Source organism: Maniola jurtina, chromosome W (assembly GCF_905333055.1).
Source record: "Maniola jurtina chromosome W, ilManJurt1.1, whole genome shotgun sequence".
Classification (NCBI taxonomy): Eukaryota; Metazoa; Arthropoda; class Insecta; order Lepidoptera; family Nymphalidae; genus Maniola; species Maniola jurtina.
The window spans coordinates 4,314,275-4,329,151 of NC_060057.1; the positions used below are offsets into that span (position 1 = coordinate 4,314,275).

At 48.8% G+C, this 14,877-nt stretch overlaps 1 protein-coding gene across 1 annotated transcript; it reads left to right on the forward strand.

The window, feature by feature from the left end:
- Positions 1-1,745: 1,745 nt before the first annotated feature.
- On the forward strand, positions 1,746-3,798 carry LOC123879826 (serine/arginine repetitive matrix protein 1-like). The gene is made up of 2 exons (XM_045927719.1): positions 1,746-2,999; positions 3,124-3,798. The coding sequence occupies exons 1-2, from the start codon at positions 1,746-1,748 to the stop codon at positions 3,700-3,702; spliced, it is 1,833 nt and encodes a 610-aa protein (XP_045783675.1). The 3' UTR covers positions 3,703-3,798.
- The last annotated feature ends 11,079 nt before the right edge of the window (positions 3,799-14,877 follow it).

Genomic DNA, 14,877 nt, shown 5'->3' on the forward strand with positions numbered 1-14,877 from the left:
AACAGTTCGGTTTCCGTGCCGAACACTCCACCACGCTCCAAGTCTCGAGGGTACTGCACCATCTCGCTGCCGCCATGAACAAGCGAGAGCGGTGCATTGCAGTATTCCTCGACATGGAGAAGGCGTTCGATCGCGTCTGGCACACCGGGCTCATCTACAAGCTGTCCACGTCTACTATTCCCCGTCGAGTAGTTAAGACTGTGGCCACCTTTTTGCGAGACAGACGTTTTCAAGTGGCGGTTGAAGACGCCCTGTCCACGGAGCGCCCCATCCGAGCCGGTGTGCCTCAGGGAAGCTGCCTGTCGCCCGTCTGCTATGGCAGATACACGGACGACATCCCAGTGGTCGGCGACGCCATGCTGGCGTTGTACGCCGACGACGCTGCATTCATAACAAAGTCGATCAAAGGACCGCATGCGGCGATCAAAATGCAGCGTGCACTGGATGCACTTCCCGCTTGGCTGAATGACTGGAGGCTGAAGGTCAACGTGGCGAAGACTCAGGCGGTATCCTTCGGGCGGACTGCCCCGCCGCCACGGGTATCGCTCTTAGGAGAGACCATCGAGTGGACGCCCTCGGCTAAATACCTGGGGGTGACCATCGATAGGGGACTCAAGATGCGATCCCACGTGAAGAACGTGGTCGCGCAGACGCGCGCCGCACGGGCTCTCTTGCGCCCAGTGCTGGCGTCCCACCTGCATCTCCGTACGAGGCTGTGCGTCTACAAGACGTACGTCCGCACGCGACTCACTTACGCGGCCCCAGCTTGGTACGCGTTACTAAGCGAAACGGACCGCAAGTCGCTGCGGGCGCAGCAGTCGCTAGCGCTCCGCACCATCGCCGGAGCTCCACGCTTCGTACGGAACGCGGTCATCTCCAGGGACCTGCGCATGGAGAGCCTCGACGACCACGTTCGCCGCCTGAGCACCTCGATGTTCGCGCGCGCCGATGGAGCGCAAGCCCAGCACCTGCGGGGCATCGCGCCATACCATCGGCGCCCGCCGGACAAGTTAGGTCTGCCACGTGACCTGACTACCTGAAAAGACACCACTGCTTCCCCGCCGCTGGCTGACGAGCGCTCGCCGGAACATCGCCGGCGGGCTCGACCTCGCCGAGCCGCGGGCGTTAGCCTCACGGACATCCCACGCCGCCGCAGTAGCCGATCGCTCGCGAACATCCGCGGGCTCGATCGCACTGCCGTGCGGCCACTACCGGACATGACAATCCGGAATTGACACCCAGACCAGTGGTCCAACCCCGTGCCCCGCCCGCAGTCGCAGGCGGCGTAGCCACCACTGAAGAGGGCCATCGCCCTGACCAGTCACCCCGGGACCCGAAAGGGTCCGCGTGGACGACCTCGAGAGAGATTTTTCAATCTTAGATGGGACTCGCCCGTCTGCCGACGAGTGCACACGCAACGAGTTGCACCGGCGTTCGGAGCCCGTTATTCACAGTTCGGTCTTTAATCGCGCGACTTGCCTGACCGAACCACTTGCGTCCAGCAGGAGGCGCTTCGGAACCACACGATCGTGCTTCCCGGTCTGGTTTCCCGGTCTGCCACAAGCGGCAAGCCCCGGGAGCCGGGCCGGCGGGGTCGACGTGCCGACGCCTTCAGCTCGGGCCACGCCAGGCAAGACCGCCGCCGTACCTTTCGTCGTCCCCAGCGCTCGACAGCGCTCCGCGTCCGCGACTCGCGCAGTGCGCATGCGTATAAGAAGCCGGTGGTAACGCGCGGAAAGTGCTTCATGCCGCCACCGCCGCTTCCGCAGCGCCGCGCGACGCGCCCGCGCCCCATCCGCCGCAGGGTGTTCGTCCGATCGGCGGACACCCTAGAGGCCATAATCGCGTCGGGCCAGGCGACTCTCGCCGCCCGCGCTGCAGCAGCCCTGCATAGCCCGGCAGTGGGCGCCGGCGAAGAGTCCTTCGCCGCGAGCCCACTCGCACTTTCGCCGGCTCCTTCCTCCCCGGCCTCATCGCTGCCGGCCATCGCCTGGCCGGCTAGCTCAGCCGACCCGCGCGCCGCAGATCCGCGCGCCGCCGACCCGCGCGCTCCCGCGCCCCGCGCCGATCTCCGCGCCATGGCGCCTTGCCCCGACCCGCGCGCAGCCGCGCCGTCTGCCGAGTCCCGCACTGCGCCGTCCCGCGCCGACCCGGGAGCGGCCGCGTCCCGCGCTGACGCGAGCGCCGCCCCGCGCGCCGCACCCGCGCCCGCGCCCGCGACCACACCGATCGCCGCGCCGCGCGCATCGCTCCAACCCGCCGCGCCGGCGACTCTCTCTCCGTCGCCGCGCGCGCCGCGCTTCCCGGCCCCACAGCACAACATCGCCGTGGGCCGTTTTCCCTCTCCGCCGCAAAGGAGAGGAGAGAAAACACCGGCCTTCACTCCACCAAATATGCCGGCCCTGTCTCCGGAACCCATGGAGACCGCGCCGGCGAGTGAGCCCGGCCCCTCCTACGCAGCTGCTGCGGCCGCTGCAAAGAGGCCCAAGACGACCCCGTCGGGCACCGCTCCAGTGCGCGCTCCTGCGCCCGCGCCCGCCGCCGCCGCCGCTACCGTCGACCCCAGCAAGACGCCGAAGCCGAAGGCCGCCCGCTACCCTCCGCTGATCGTGGAGGTGCTGCCGGACTGGCCCACTCACTTTCGCGAGCTGAAGAGGCTCCTCGGCCATGCTCCCAACGGACGCCCATTTGGCAAGGGCGTCCGCTTCATACCAAAGTCGGACCAGGAGTTCCGCGCCATCCAGCGCTACCTTACGCAGCTGGAGAGCGCCAGCGGAATCTCCTGGTTCTGCTACTCGCTGCCGGCTGAGAGGAGCCTCAAAGTCGCGATCCGCGGCCTCCCGGCAAACACAGAGCCGGAGCTCGTCGAGGCAGAGCTGCGCGAACTTGGATACGTCCCCGAGCACGTGAGGACGATCCCCGCGCGTCCAGGCAGGCCTGGATGCCTCATGTTCGCGCAGCTGCAGCGGACACCAGACATTACACCGGGCATATACGAGGTGCATGAGCTCCTCTGTATGCCCGGCATCACCATCGAGGCCTGGCGTGGCAGGAAGGGGCCCGCCCAATGCCACAGGTGCCAGCAGTGGCGGCACAGTTCGGTGAACTGTCACCGACCCCTAGTCTGCGTGGCCTGTGCGGGGAACCACGCGGCCAGGGACTGTCCGCGCCCCAAAGAGGAGCCGCCGACGTGCGCCAACTGTGGCGACGCGCACACGGCGAACAACGCCAACTGCCCCGTGTTCCGCAAGGAGCTGCGGAACCGTAGGGCGGGCACTGTCGCGCGCACCGCACCGGCGCGCGCCGCCGCCGCCGCCTCGACAACCGAGGCCGACGCACCCGGCTCGCTCATGGCTGCCGCCAACCAGCCACAGCAGCAACCGGGCCGCAAGCGCCGCCGCAGACGTGGCAAGCGCGCGCAGCCGCGCCAAGACACGGCGCCGGCCGCGCCACAGCCCTCTGCCAAGCGCCCGACGGCGGCCGCATCCGCGGCTCCCGCCGCGCCACAGCCTCCCACCAAGCGCCCGACGGCGGCTGCACCCGCGCCGCCCGCCGCCCAGTCCAAGCCCACCGTGGTCGCCGCTCCCGCGAGGGAGACGAAGGCGAAGCGGAAGGGCGCGCCGCGCCCGGCACCTCAGCCGGCCCCCGGCCACTTGGACTCCAGACTTACCAAAGTCATCGGCACCCTACACCAGGTTCTGATGGCAATCCAGGAGCAGCGGGATCCAGCCCCGCTGATCCTCGCCTGCATCATGGAGCTCTGCAGCTCTGAGTGAGCTCCGTGTGGCATTCTGGAATGCCGACGGGCTTTCGTCACAAAAAGCCCGTCTTTTCAAGAACCTGATGTCTCAGCGTCGAGTGGACATCGGCCTGATCAACGAGACTCACCTCAGACCAGTAGACCGGTTGAACTTTTCGGGATACCACGTCTACCGGGAGGACCACGCCTCGCCGATCGGGACTGCTTACCGGGGATTAGCAGTTTTGGTCCGTCGGAATGTCATCCACCAAGTGCTGCCAGTACCTCAGCTGCAGACGACCTACGCACTGGGCGTGGAGGTCTGCATTGACCGCCAACCCACCCGTGTGTTCGCCTTTTACAAGCCGCCGACGAATCGCCTCGCAGTGACTGATGTCCACACCTTGCTGGACTCGCCACTGCCCACGATTATCGCCGGGGACTTCAACGCGAAACACACGGCGTGGAATTCCAACCACGTGTGTCCGGACGGCAGACGCCTCCTGGACGATGCAGACCGCCACGGGTACGTGGTGCTGGGGCCAGAGGTCCCGACGCACTACCCGTACGCCGCAGCATATACGCCTGACGTCATCGACATAGCCGTCACCTGTGGCTTGTCCGCCACGCCGACGTTAGACGTACTGGATGACCACCTCATCTCCGACCACCAACCAGTCCTCTTGACGCTGAAGACAACGCCGATGACTTCTCTTCTCCCTCCGCCAAAGCATCGCCAGGACTGGCGAATCTTCGCCGAACACATGGCCAAGCATTCGCCGTCCTTTAGAGTGGAGAGCCCTGCAGACGTCGACCGACTCGCCGAGGACCTCAGCGCGACTATGTCCACCGCGCTTCGAGAGTCCAGACTCGACGCTGCAGCCATGCGAAAACCACGCCAGCTCCCATCCTACATCCAAGCGATGCTGGAGGAGAAGAGGAAACTGCGCCGGACATGGCAAAACCAGCGGTGCCCGACCATGAAGACGCGGCTCAACGCTCTGGCCGCCAAGATCTCGGAAGCGTTACAAACTATCGCTGACGAGTCTTGGCATATGACCATCGAGCGAGCCGGCGATGACTGGTCCGGCATCCACCGCCTTTGCCGCCGACTCTCCGGGAAACCGCCTCCGATTAGGCCCCTCCTGGCCGGTGACGGAACCCCACGTTACCGTGCCGAGGACCGAGCGGAGATCTTTGCGGACCACCTGGAGACGCAGTTCACACCGAACCCGACCACAGATGTGCAGCACGAAGAAGCCATCGAGCGACACTTGGAGGCATACTTCGAGTCGCCGATAGCGCCGACGGAAGACCCCGTCGTATTTTCCCCTGGACAAGTCCTTCGGATGATTCGACGAACTAAACTGCGCAAAGCGCCCGGCCCCGATCGAGTCACCAACGAAGCCCTGCGTCACCTACCCCCGCGAGCAATCGCGACGTTGACGCGGCTATTCAACGGGATACTCCGCACCGGGCACTTCCCATCGTCGTGGAAGCTCGGCCGAGTCATCATGATTCCGAAGCAGGGGAAAAACATCATGCAGCCTGGGAGCTACCGTCCCATCACGCTGCTGTCGACGATCTCGAAAGTCTTCGAGAAGTTGCTGTTGCTGCACATCACGCCTCACATTCAGCCACGCGACGAACAGTTCGGTTTCCGTGCCGAACACTCCACCACGCTCCAAGTCTCGAGGGTACTGCACCATCTCGCTGCCGCCATGAACAAGCGAGAGCGGTGCATTGCAGTATTCCTCGACATGGAGAAGGCGTTCGATCGCGTCTGGCACACCGGGCTCATCTACAAGCTGTCCACGTCTACTATTCCCCGTCGAGTAGTTAAGACTGTGGCCACCTTTTTGCGAGACAGACGTTTTCAAGTGGCGGTTGAAGACGCCCTGTCCACGGAGCGCCCCATCCGAGCCGGTGTGCCTCAGGGAAGCTGCCTGTCGCCCGTCTGCTATGGCAGATACACGGACGACATCCCAGTGGTCGGCGACGCCATGCTGGCGTTGTACGCCGACGACGCTGCATTCATAACAAAGTCGATCAAAGGACCGCATGCGGCGATCAAAATGCAGCGTGCACTGGATGCACTTCCCGCTTGGCTGAATGACTGGAGGCTGAAGGTCAACGTGGCGAAGACTCAGGCGGTATCCTTCGGGCGGACTGCCCCGCCGCCACGGGTATCGCTCTTAGGAGAGACCATCGAGTGGACGCCCTCGGCTAAATACCTGGGGGTGACCATCGATAGGGGACTCAAGATGCGATCCCACGTGAAGAACGTGGTCGCGCAGACGCGCGCCGCACGGGCTCTCTTGCGCCCAGTGCTGGCGTCCCACCTGCATCTCCGTACGAGGCTGTGCGTCTACAAGACGTACGTCCGCACGCGACTCACTTACGCGGCCCCAGCTTGGTACGCGTTACTAAGCGAAACGGACCGCAAGTCGCTGCGGGCGCAGCAGTCGCTAGCGCTCCGCACCATCGCCGGAGCTCCACGCTTCGTACGGAACGCGGTCATCTCCAGGGACCTGCGCATGGAGAGCCTCGACGACCACGTTCGCCGCCTGAGCACCTCGATGTTCGCGCGCGCCGATGGAGCGCAAGCCCAGCACCTGCGGGGCATCGCGCCATACCATCGGCGTCCGCCGGACAAGTTAGGTCTGCCACGTGACCTGACTACCTGAAAAGACACCACTGCTTCCCCGCCGCTGGCTGACGGGCGCTCGCCGGAACATCGCCGGCGGGCTCGACCTCGCCGAGCCGCGGGCGTTAGCCTCACGGACATCCCACGCCGCCGCAGTAGCCGATCGCTCGCGAACATCCGCGGGCTCGATCGCACTGCCGTGCGGCCACTACCGGACATGACAATCCGGAACTGACACCCAGACCAGTGGTCCAACCCCGTGCCCCGCCCGCAGTCGCAGACGGCGTAGCCACCACTGAAGAGGGCCATCGCCCTGACCAGTCACCCCGGGACCCGAAAGGGTCCGCGTGGACGACCTCGAGATGATATTATTCATGAATTTATTCCTAACGTTCCTCCAGGATATCGATATATAGAAATTCCAAAAAATATTATTTATCTTCCTGTTAATAAGAGTAATATATCATCCATAACTGTTAAAATCATTGACGAAAACGGTAACAATATTGATTTTAGAGAAGAAAATATCCAACTGAGGTTTCATTTACGTAGAGCAAAATGATAGTGTTTAATAAAACACTTGGATATGAGGTGAAAAGAATCAATCATTTGCCTGCTACTAAAGCGCGTACACGTATTAAAGCAAATCGTAATATTGTAACAAAAAGAAACAAAGATTTTCTCCGATCACTCGGATTCAAAGTATGAATATTCTAAATATTAATAACACCCCAGTATTCGATAATTCTATCGAAAGTTATGAGATCCACACGTACAATCCATACAATAACAGCTTTAAAGAAAATGATGAAATTCGCATTCCAATACATCAGCAAGACATATACATATTACCATGTAATAGTTCAATTTATGTTGAAGGCTTTGCCACAGTGACTGGAAAAGATCAATAGGGGAAAGAAATAAAGAAACCTGTAAATTTTACTAATAACCCTGTTATGTTTCTATTTCAAGACATTAGGTATGAAATGAACGGTATTGAAATAGATCGCGTAAGAAACCCTGGAATAACCACAACATTAAAATCATACATATCGATGAATGAGGGGGATAGCAAAGTCGCAGCATTGTGGGGTTGGCAAATGGATGGTTTTAAAATGACAGAGGGATATTTTAATGCTGTTATACCATTGAATAAAATAATGGGATTTGCCGAGGATTATAATAAAATTATTATAAACTGTAAACATGAACTTATTCTGAATAGAAGTAATAGTAATTTAAATAGTGTAACAATTCACAAGGATGATAATATACATATAGAAGTACGAACAATTCAGTGGCGTGTGCCGCATATAAAAGTTTCGGATCGTGAAAGACTCTCACTACTTAAGTATTTAGAAAAAGACAAACCTATTCAAATAGCATTCAGAAATTGGGATTTATATGAATATCCTTTACTTCCTAAAACTACAAAACATTCGTGGTCAATTAAAACTACTTCTCAACTTGAAAAGCCTCGATATGTTATTTTTAGTCTACAAACTAATAGGAAAAACAGTAAGACTAATGATAGTTCTATATTTGATCATTGCAAATTAACAAATGTAACACTGTTTTTAAATTCACAATATTACCCATACGATTCACTTAATTTGAAATTTGATGAAAATAAATACAGTATATTATACGAAATGTACACTCAATTTCGTCAGTCTTATTATAATCTTCCTGTTGACCCGTTGTTTGATCTGATCACATTTAAAGAAAAGGCACCACTGTTTGTAATTGACTGTTCAAGACAAAACGAGAATTTAAAGACAGGACCTGTAGACGTACGTTTGGAAATTGAAAGTTCGCAAGATATCCCTGATAAAACATCAGCATATTGTCTTATAATAAACGATCGCCTCTTTGAATATAAACCCTTAAGTAATATTGTTCGCAAGTTGTCATGAATGTCATCATTGATGTACAAGGATTCAAGACGGATTCCAATGAGTTTATAGTAAAAGAAATAGCTATATTGTGTAATAACCATATCCAGACTTATTTAATCAAGCCACCATACCCATTTTATAATTTAACGAAAACGGAAAGAAAACAAGTTTGTTGGATAGAAAGAAACAGAGGAATACATTGGAAAGAAGGTTTTATTTCATACTTAAACTACAAAGGATATGTAAACATGAATAATTATTTAAATAATAAACGTGTTTATGCTAAAGGTGTAGAAAAAGTGCAGTGGATATCGAAAATGTTTGGTTGCGATAGTGTTTATAATTTGGAAGATAAATCTTGCCCTAGCTTATTAAGTTTGTATGAACAATACGAAACGAATAGTGATGTGTTTAGTTGTTTATACCATCCTTCAATATGTGCATTAAAAAACGTGCTTGTTTTAAGAAAATGGTGTCTCGATAATAAAATTTTCTAAAAAATATATATCTAGTAGTTTTATTTACTTTCCTTTTGTTAAGGGTTGATTAGTAATATAAGTATGACTAGCAAAGTATAGTCAATATTTTTATTAGCTGTTGATTAATACGACTTTAGTTTATTCATGTACATGGTCTAAGGAAGTCATTCCTTTTCAAAAACTCAAAGTAATCATCATAATTATAAACAAATAAAAATGATATTAAAAGTTAATGATTTAGTTGACGTTGTTATTGTAAAATGGAATTTGTGTGGGCTGCATCATGTACATATATTAAACTATAAGGAATACGATGGTATTCTGATATCAACGATCTCAAAGAAATCCAACATTTATTATAAAGGTCTTAAAGTTTCCGCACGCGTATTAAGAATAAATAATAAGTATGTTGACTTGATACCATCAGCTGATTAATGTGTAACTAAAACCGTCTGATTTTCATAAATAACCTTATAAAGCTGAGTCATTAGGATTTATCTGAAATTGACACATTAAAAGTAATTTGTTGAACGATTTAAAATAAACGATTACTTATATAAATCCAAATAATTCTAAAATGAGATGTCAATAGTGATAAGTAGGCTATCCAAGAATAATATCACCATTGAATCATCTTCGAGGAGTTTCTGACAACCTGATCATTCTCTTGTTACTGATTATATTTAACATCGATCGTGAAATTGGAAGTTGTAGCTCACGTCTATACGATGCGCGGCGCGGCGCAGCTACACCGCTAGACGCGCCGCACTTTATCTAGAGACGTGAGCTACAACTCCCAATTTTACCCTACTCCCGTTTTCCAAAATTACAGTTTCTAGTTCAGTTTGCGTACTTTCTAGCAATGATGATAAGTTAATAACTTTTTCCGTCATTTCTTGAATTTTGTTTGATTCCATAGTCGATAGATCCAGACTTTTATGTCCATAATCAGACAGGAGTGAACAGTAAGATATATTAGTAGTTTCGCTGTCTAAAGATTCACATGATCGTGACTTAAAAAGTTTTTTTGGTCTCATAGTAACGTTATTTATCTCATCCATGGTTGAACAGAATAAAATTACAAAATATATTCAAAACAAACAAAAACGAAAAGTCATTCAGATCAGGTACGGCATTGCCATCTCTTGCAGAATTCCTGAACTACTTCGTGTAGTATATGTATCAGGGATAATAATATAATATTATGTATTTTATATTAAAAATTACTGGCGATATTTCAATATTCAATGCAGGTCACTTCTTTTAAGAGAAAATTTCGATCTGAGTACGATTTATTTACTTCAGTACTGACGAAACTATTATGATCAATAGTACAATAGCGCCATCTCTTGTAGATGTATAGCTTTATTGACATCCAACGGTCACTTTATAATATGTTATTTTATTTCCACATTAAATAACTTTAACAGGTAATATGTCGTATATCATTTACATAAATTATCACAAGCGATATGATTTTAATGTTTTTAAATCACTTCCGTCAAGAAATTATGTATTATGTATTCGTTTTTCACCGTCAAAATTTACGTCACTTTTTTAGTGATATCTCAATAATCACTTATTAGTTTATTTTAATAACACTCACACTGTTGATTTATAGTAATATAAATAGTTTCCGCGTATTTTTTTATATAAATTATAATGTTTTACTTTTTTTTGAAAAATCCGCTCTCGATCAATGTTTACTTCGGTGCGCCATCTAGCGCGATGAAGGGATCTCGAAAACTATCATTCGGAGAGGCACTGTCCTAAAACAAAAAATCTTCAAAACCTCAGACCACTGGGTGAACCGGTGGAAAAAAGATGGCCACTGAACAAAAAAAAATCATGTCAAAAAAATTTCCTTAATTTTCAAGAGGCCCTCCAGAACATTTTTGTGTGGAACTTTTTTTCTCTTACTATTTGTATGTGTAGAACTTATGGGTCTTTCTTCAGGAAAAATATATCACTTCATGAATGTGGAAAATCTACCAGAGTAACCCAAGGCATAATTGAGGGTATGCACACTTTCACCATCATTCTTTAAGATAACTATACTAAAAAGATGTCGCGCTTCGTGCGACAGGTAGGAGTTTAGTAAAACGCGAAGACGGATTGATACTTATAATTATAGTCAAACAATCTTACAAATAGGTTGTGTCTTATTGTGGAACTAAATAAACTTAATAGATAACTCAGTCGGGAGCGGCCGTAGGTAACGCGCTACAATCACAGGGTAGTTAATTGAGAATCGCATACGCATGAAGATACGTTGACTGTCCGAAGGAAGACAACTGGCCTTGGTCAGACGCCGGGGGCAGACACGGGCTCGCAGAAGGCTCGCAGACGCGTCGGACAATCGACGATGCTCGGGCGGCGCTGCGGTGCGGCGGCTCAGTGCTTGTGCGTAGGCTACTCGACAGCAGTGTGCAGCGTGGCTTGGGTAGACGGTACGAAGTTGATAGACACTTCGCCGGTGGGGTAGCAGTCAGGTTAATAGCAGGGCTTCAGTGTAACTGTTAGAGCTTCCTGGTAGAAGGAACCCTGGAATCGAGAGAGGCAATCTTAAATGATTTGCTCAAACTCTCGTTCCATAACTTTAGATGAGCCTTGGGTCGTCTGAGCCAAGTGCAGGTCGTATAATATAAAAGTGATGGAACGAGTTTACAGATTCTGTTAGTAAATATCCTATCGCAAGGGTTAGGTTAAACGAGTACAAAACAATTAGCCTAAACTTATAATTTAATAACATCACAGTTACCAACCTTAATCCAGGGTTACACAGAATTCACTACACTTATTTATTACTTTCACTTCACTCCTGCGTCGTGATTGCAGGTAATAGAAATCAGGAATGTCCCTGAACTAGGAGGATTGCTTATTTATATTAAATTTAGCGGAAATAAGGTGTAGTCTCGAGTGTTCTGGCTACAGGAAATGTTATTAGTTTGTCGGGAAAGTTTCCAGAATGAAAGACTATTGATCGACAGATGTCGCTAGCGTATATGATTAATTAAATAGTCTTGACAGATTATTTTTAAATGGAAAGCTATCTGTCGTTAGAGGTCGCTAATTTGTATGAGTAGTTTTATTTTAAAGAATGTTCTAGAAAAACTGTCATTGTTTGATTAGTCTATGTAAACTATTCTCCGACAGATGGCACTGAATGTTAATCAGTGTTGACGTTGAGGTCTGTCAATGTCAGAAATTCTTTGTCCTAGTAATGTATTATGCGACCGGTAGATGTCGTTCGTAATTGTTTATTACAATTCCGTGATTCGATTTTTTTCGAATCACTACATATTCCCCTTTTTAGGTTAGGATTTTATCTAATAAAATCCTTCTACACTACCTCTAAATATCGCTAAAGTTCGAGTTAACCTTGTCATGCTTCATCTTTCGTACTATCCGAACATTCTTCAGTCATTCATAAAGCGGTGGCCATACTAGTGGTTCATCGCGTCCTAGTGTACAGAGTTATCGCGTTTGTTCGCCATGACTCGCTCTCATGTTTAGCAGGTGTTATGATTGTTGCAAAGTCCAAAAATAATCGGTGTAGTTGTCTTTTCACTGTTTAGTATAGTGGATTAACAACTTGTTATAGAAGGATATCTTAACTTTTAGGTCATTAAGATATGGACGTATTTCACCTTTTTAGGTAAGCAAAATACAATTAGTTGTGTACTAGTAGTGCCTTAGTATAGGCGTAGCATTCACCTTTTAGGTCAGTGAAGGCCAATTTTGTACTGACTTTTAGGTCATCAGCACGTTAGTGTGTATCTAGCATTATAGTAATATTATTTTTGGACTTCGCAAGGTATGTCTGTGGAATAAGTAGTGATTTTTATGTAGCGGTTGGTACATTAGTTGTTTAGGTTGAGGGTAGATGTACATAACTTACTGAGTTTGTAGTTATGTCTAGTTAAATGTAATAGGTGAGTATATGTTAGATACTGGTGTAGGTATCTGTATAGTGTACCGGTTCTAACTACTTTGTTTTGATGAACGTAAGATTGCGCGACGCGGTGTACAACCAACCTTAAAGTTCATGCATATCGCGTGATGTTAAACTTGAGTTGACTGCTGTACATTACGTGGACACTGTTTATCGGTTGTTTTTTTTTTTTTGAATCTAGATGCATGGAATGATCATGTTTGTTTGATAGCACTTTTCGCGGCTTTATTTACGTTCATAGGTATTTGAGATTAGGGTGATTAGCTAATGAATCGATTAATTAGTTTGTGAGTTTAGTGGATAGATGTAGTCTAATTTCTTAAAATTATGCCTAGTAGGTGGTTTGTAATGTTATATAGAAAATGATGCATAATCTTAAGTTTGAGTGTTGTAATTGGTTAGTTTTATGTCTTTGACATGCCAGGTGCCTAAATTATTACCGTCTAGGTCAGCTATAACTGCATGTTTGAGTTTGTTCTTTTGAAGCGATAGGTATTTTACTGGGTAAGACATTGTGAATGTGTGTAAAGTAAAATGGAAGTTAAGAGTGATTAGTGGAACACTCATAAAAGTTGGTAACTGTGTTCCACAAAATGTAAAATATAAAAGTTAGTACAAAATATACACACGTAGTGTATCCTGAAATTTTACACAAAAATTTCAAAATATACTCGTAACCATACACTTTGTTACGGTCAGCGTATGTTAATGCTATGCGATCTCGAACCTGTGGGTGAACTGTGATTAGGCACTTTTTTTTTCCACAATAAGAGACACAAAAATTAGAGTGGGCGCCACTGTCGTGCTTTGGACAGGGGTCCTAATGTGGAAGATAAATAGACTATTAGACGTTTGGGGAACTGAATAAACTTTTAGATAGCTCCATATTTGGAGAAACTAAATGAACTATTAGGTAGCTCATGGTAACGTAGCACTATTGCAGGGTAGTTAATACAATTAGGTTAGATAGCTCCATTGTTGTGGAACTTAAATACACTTAATGAATACGAGGTCGAGAACGGCCGTAGGTAACGCGCTACAATCACAGGGTAGTTAATTGAGAATCGCATACGCATGAAGATACGTTGACTGTCCGAAGGAAGACAACTGGCCTTGGTCAGACGCCGGGGGCAGACACGGGCTCGCAGAAGGCTCGCAGACGCGTCGGACAATCGACGATGCTCGGGCGGCGCTGCGGTGCGGCGGCTCAGTGCTTGTGCGTAGGCTACTCGACAGCAGTGTGCAGCGTGGCTTGGGTAGACGGTACGAAGTTGATAGACACTTCGCCGGTGGGGTAGCAGTCAGGTTAATAGCAGGGCTTCAGTGTAACTGTTAGAGCTTCCTGGTAGAAGGATCCCTGGAATCGAGAGAGGCAATCTTAAATGATTTGCTCAAACTCTCGTTCCATAACTTTAGATGAGCCTTGGGTCGTCTGAGCCAAGTGCAGGTCGTATAATATAAAAGTGATGGAACGAGTTTACAGATTCTGTTAGTAAATATCCTATCGCAAGGGTTAGGTTAAACGAGTACAAAACAATTAGCCTAAACTTATAATTTAATAACATCACAGTTACCAACCTTAATCCAGGGTTACACAGAATTCACTACACTTATTTATTACTTTCACTTCACTCCTGCGTCGTGATTGCAGGTAATAGAAATCAGGAATGTCCCTGAACTAGGAGGATTGCTTATTTATATTAAATTTAGCGGAAATAAGGTGTAGTCTCGAGTGTTCTGGCTACAGGAAATGTTATTAGTTTGTCGGGAAAGTTTCCAGAATGAAAGACTATTGATCGACAGATGTCGCTAGCGTATATGATTAATTAAATAGTCTTGACAGATTATTTTTAAATGGAAAGCTATCTGTCGTTAGAGGTCGCTAATTTGTATGAGTAGTTTTATTTTAAAGAATGTTCTAGAAAAACTGTCATTGTTTGATTAGTCTATGTAAACTATTCTCCGACAGATGGCACTGAATGTTAATCAGTGTTGACGTTGAGGTCTGTCAATGTCAGAAATTCTTTGTCCTAGTAATGTATTATGCGACCGGTAGATGTCGTTCGTAATTGTTTATTACAATTCCGTGATTCGATTTTTTTCGAATCACTACAAAGATACTAAAAATCTGATCTAATCTTAACTGACTGATTTAAAAG

Excerpts from the sequence above, each read along its gene's own strand:
- LOC123879826 (XM_045927719.1), top strand. The coding sequence starts at position 1,746 with ATGCCGCCACCGCCGCTTCCGCAGCGCCGCGCGACGCGCCCGCGCCCC. Across the intron at positions 3,000-3,123 it reads TTACACCGGGCATATACGAG|TCTGCGTGGCCTGTGCGGGG; the intron begins GTGCATGAGCTC and ends ACCGACCCCTAG.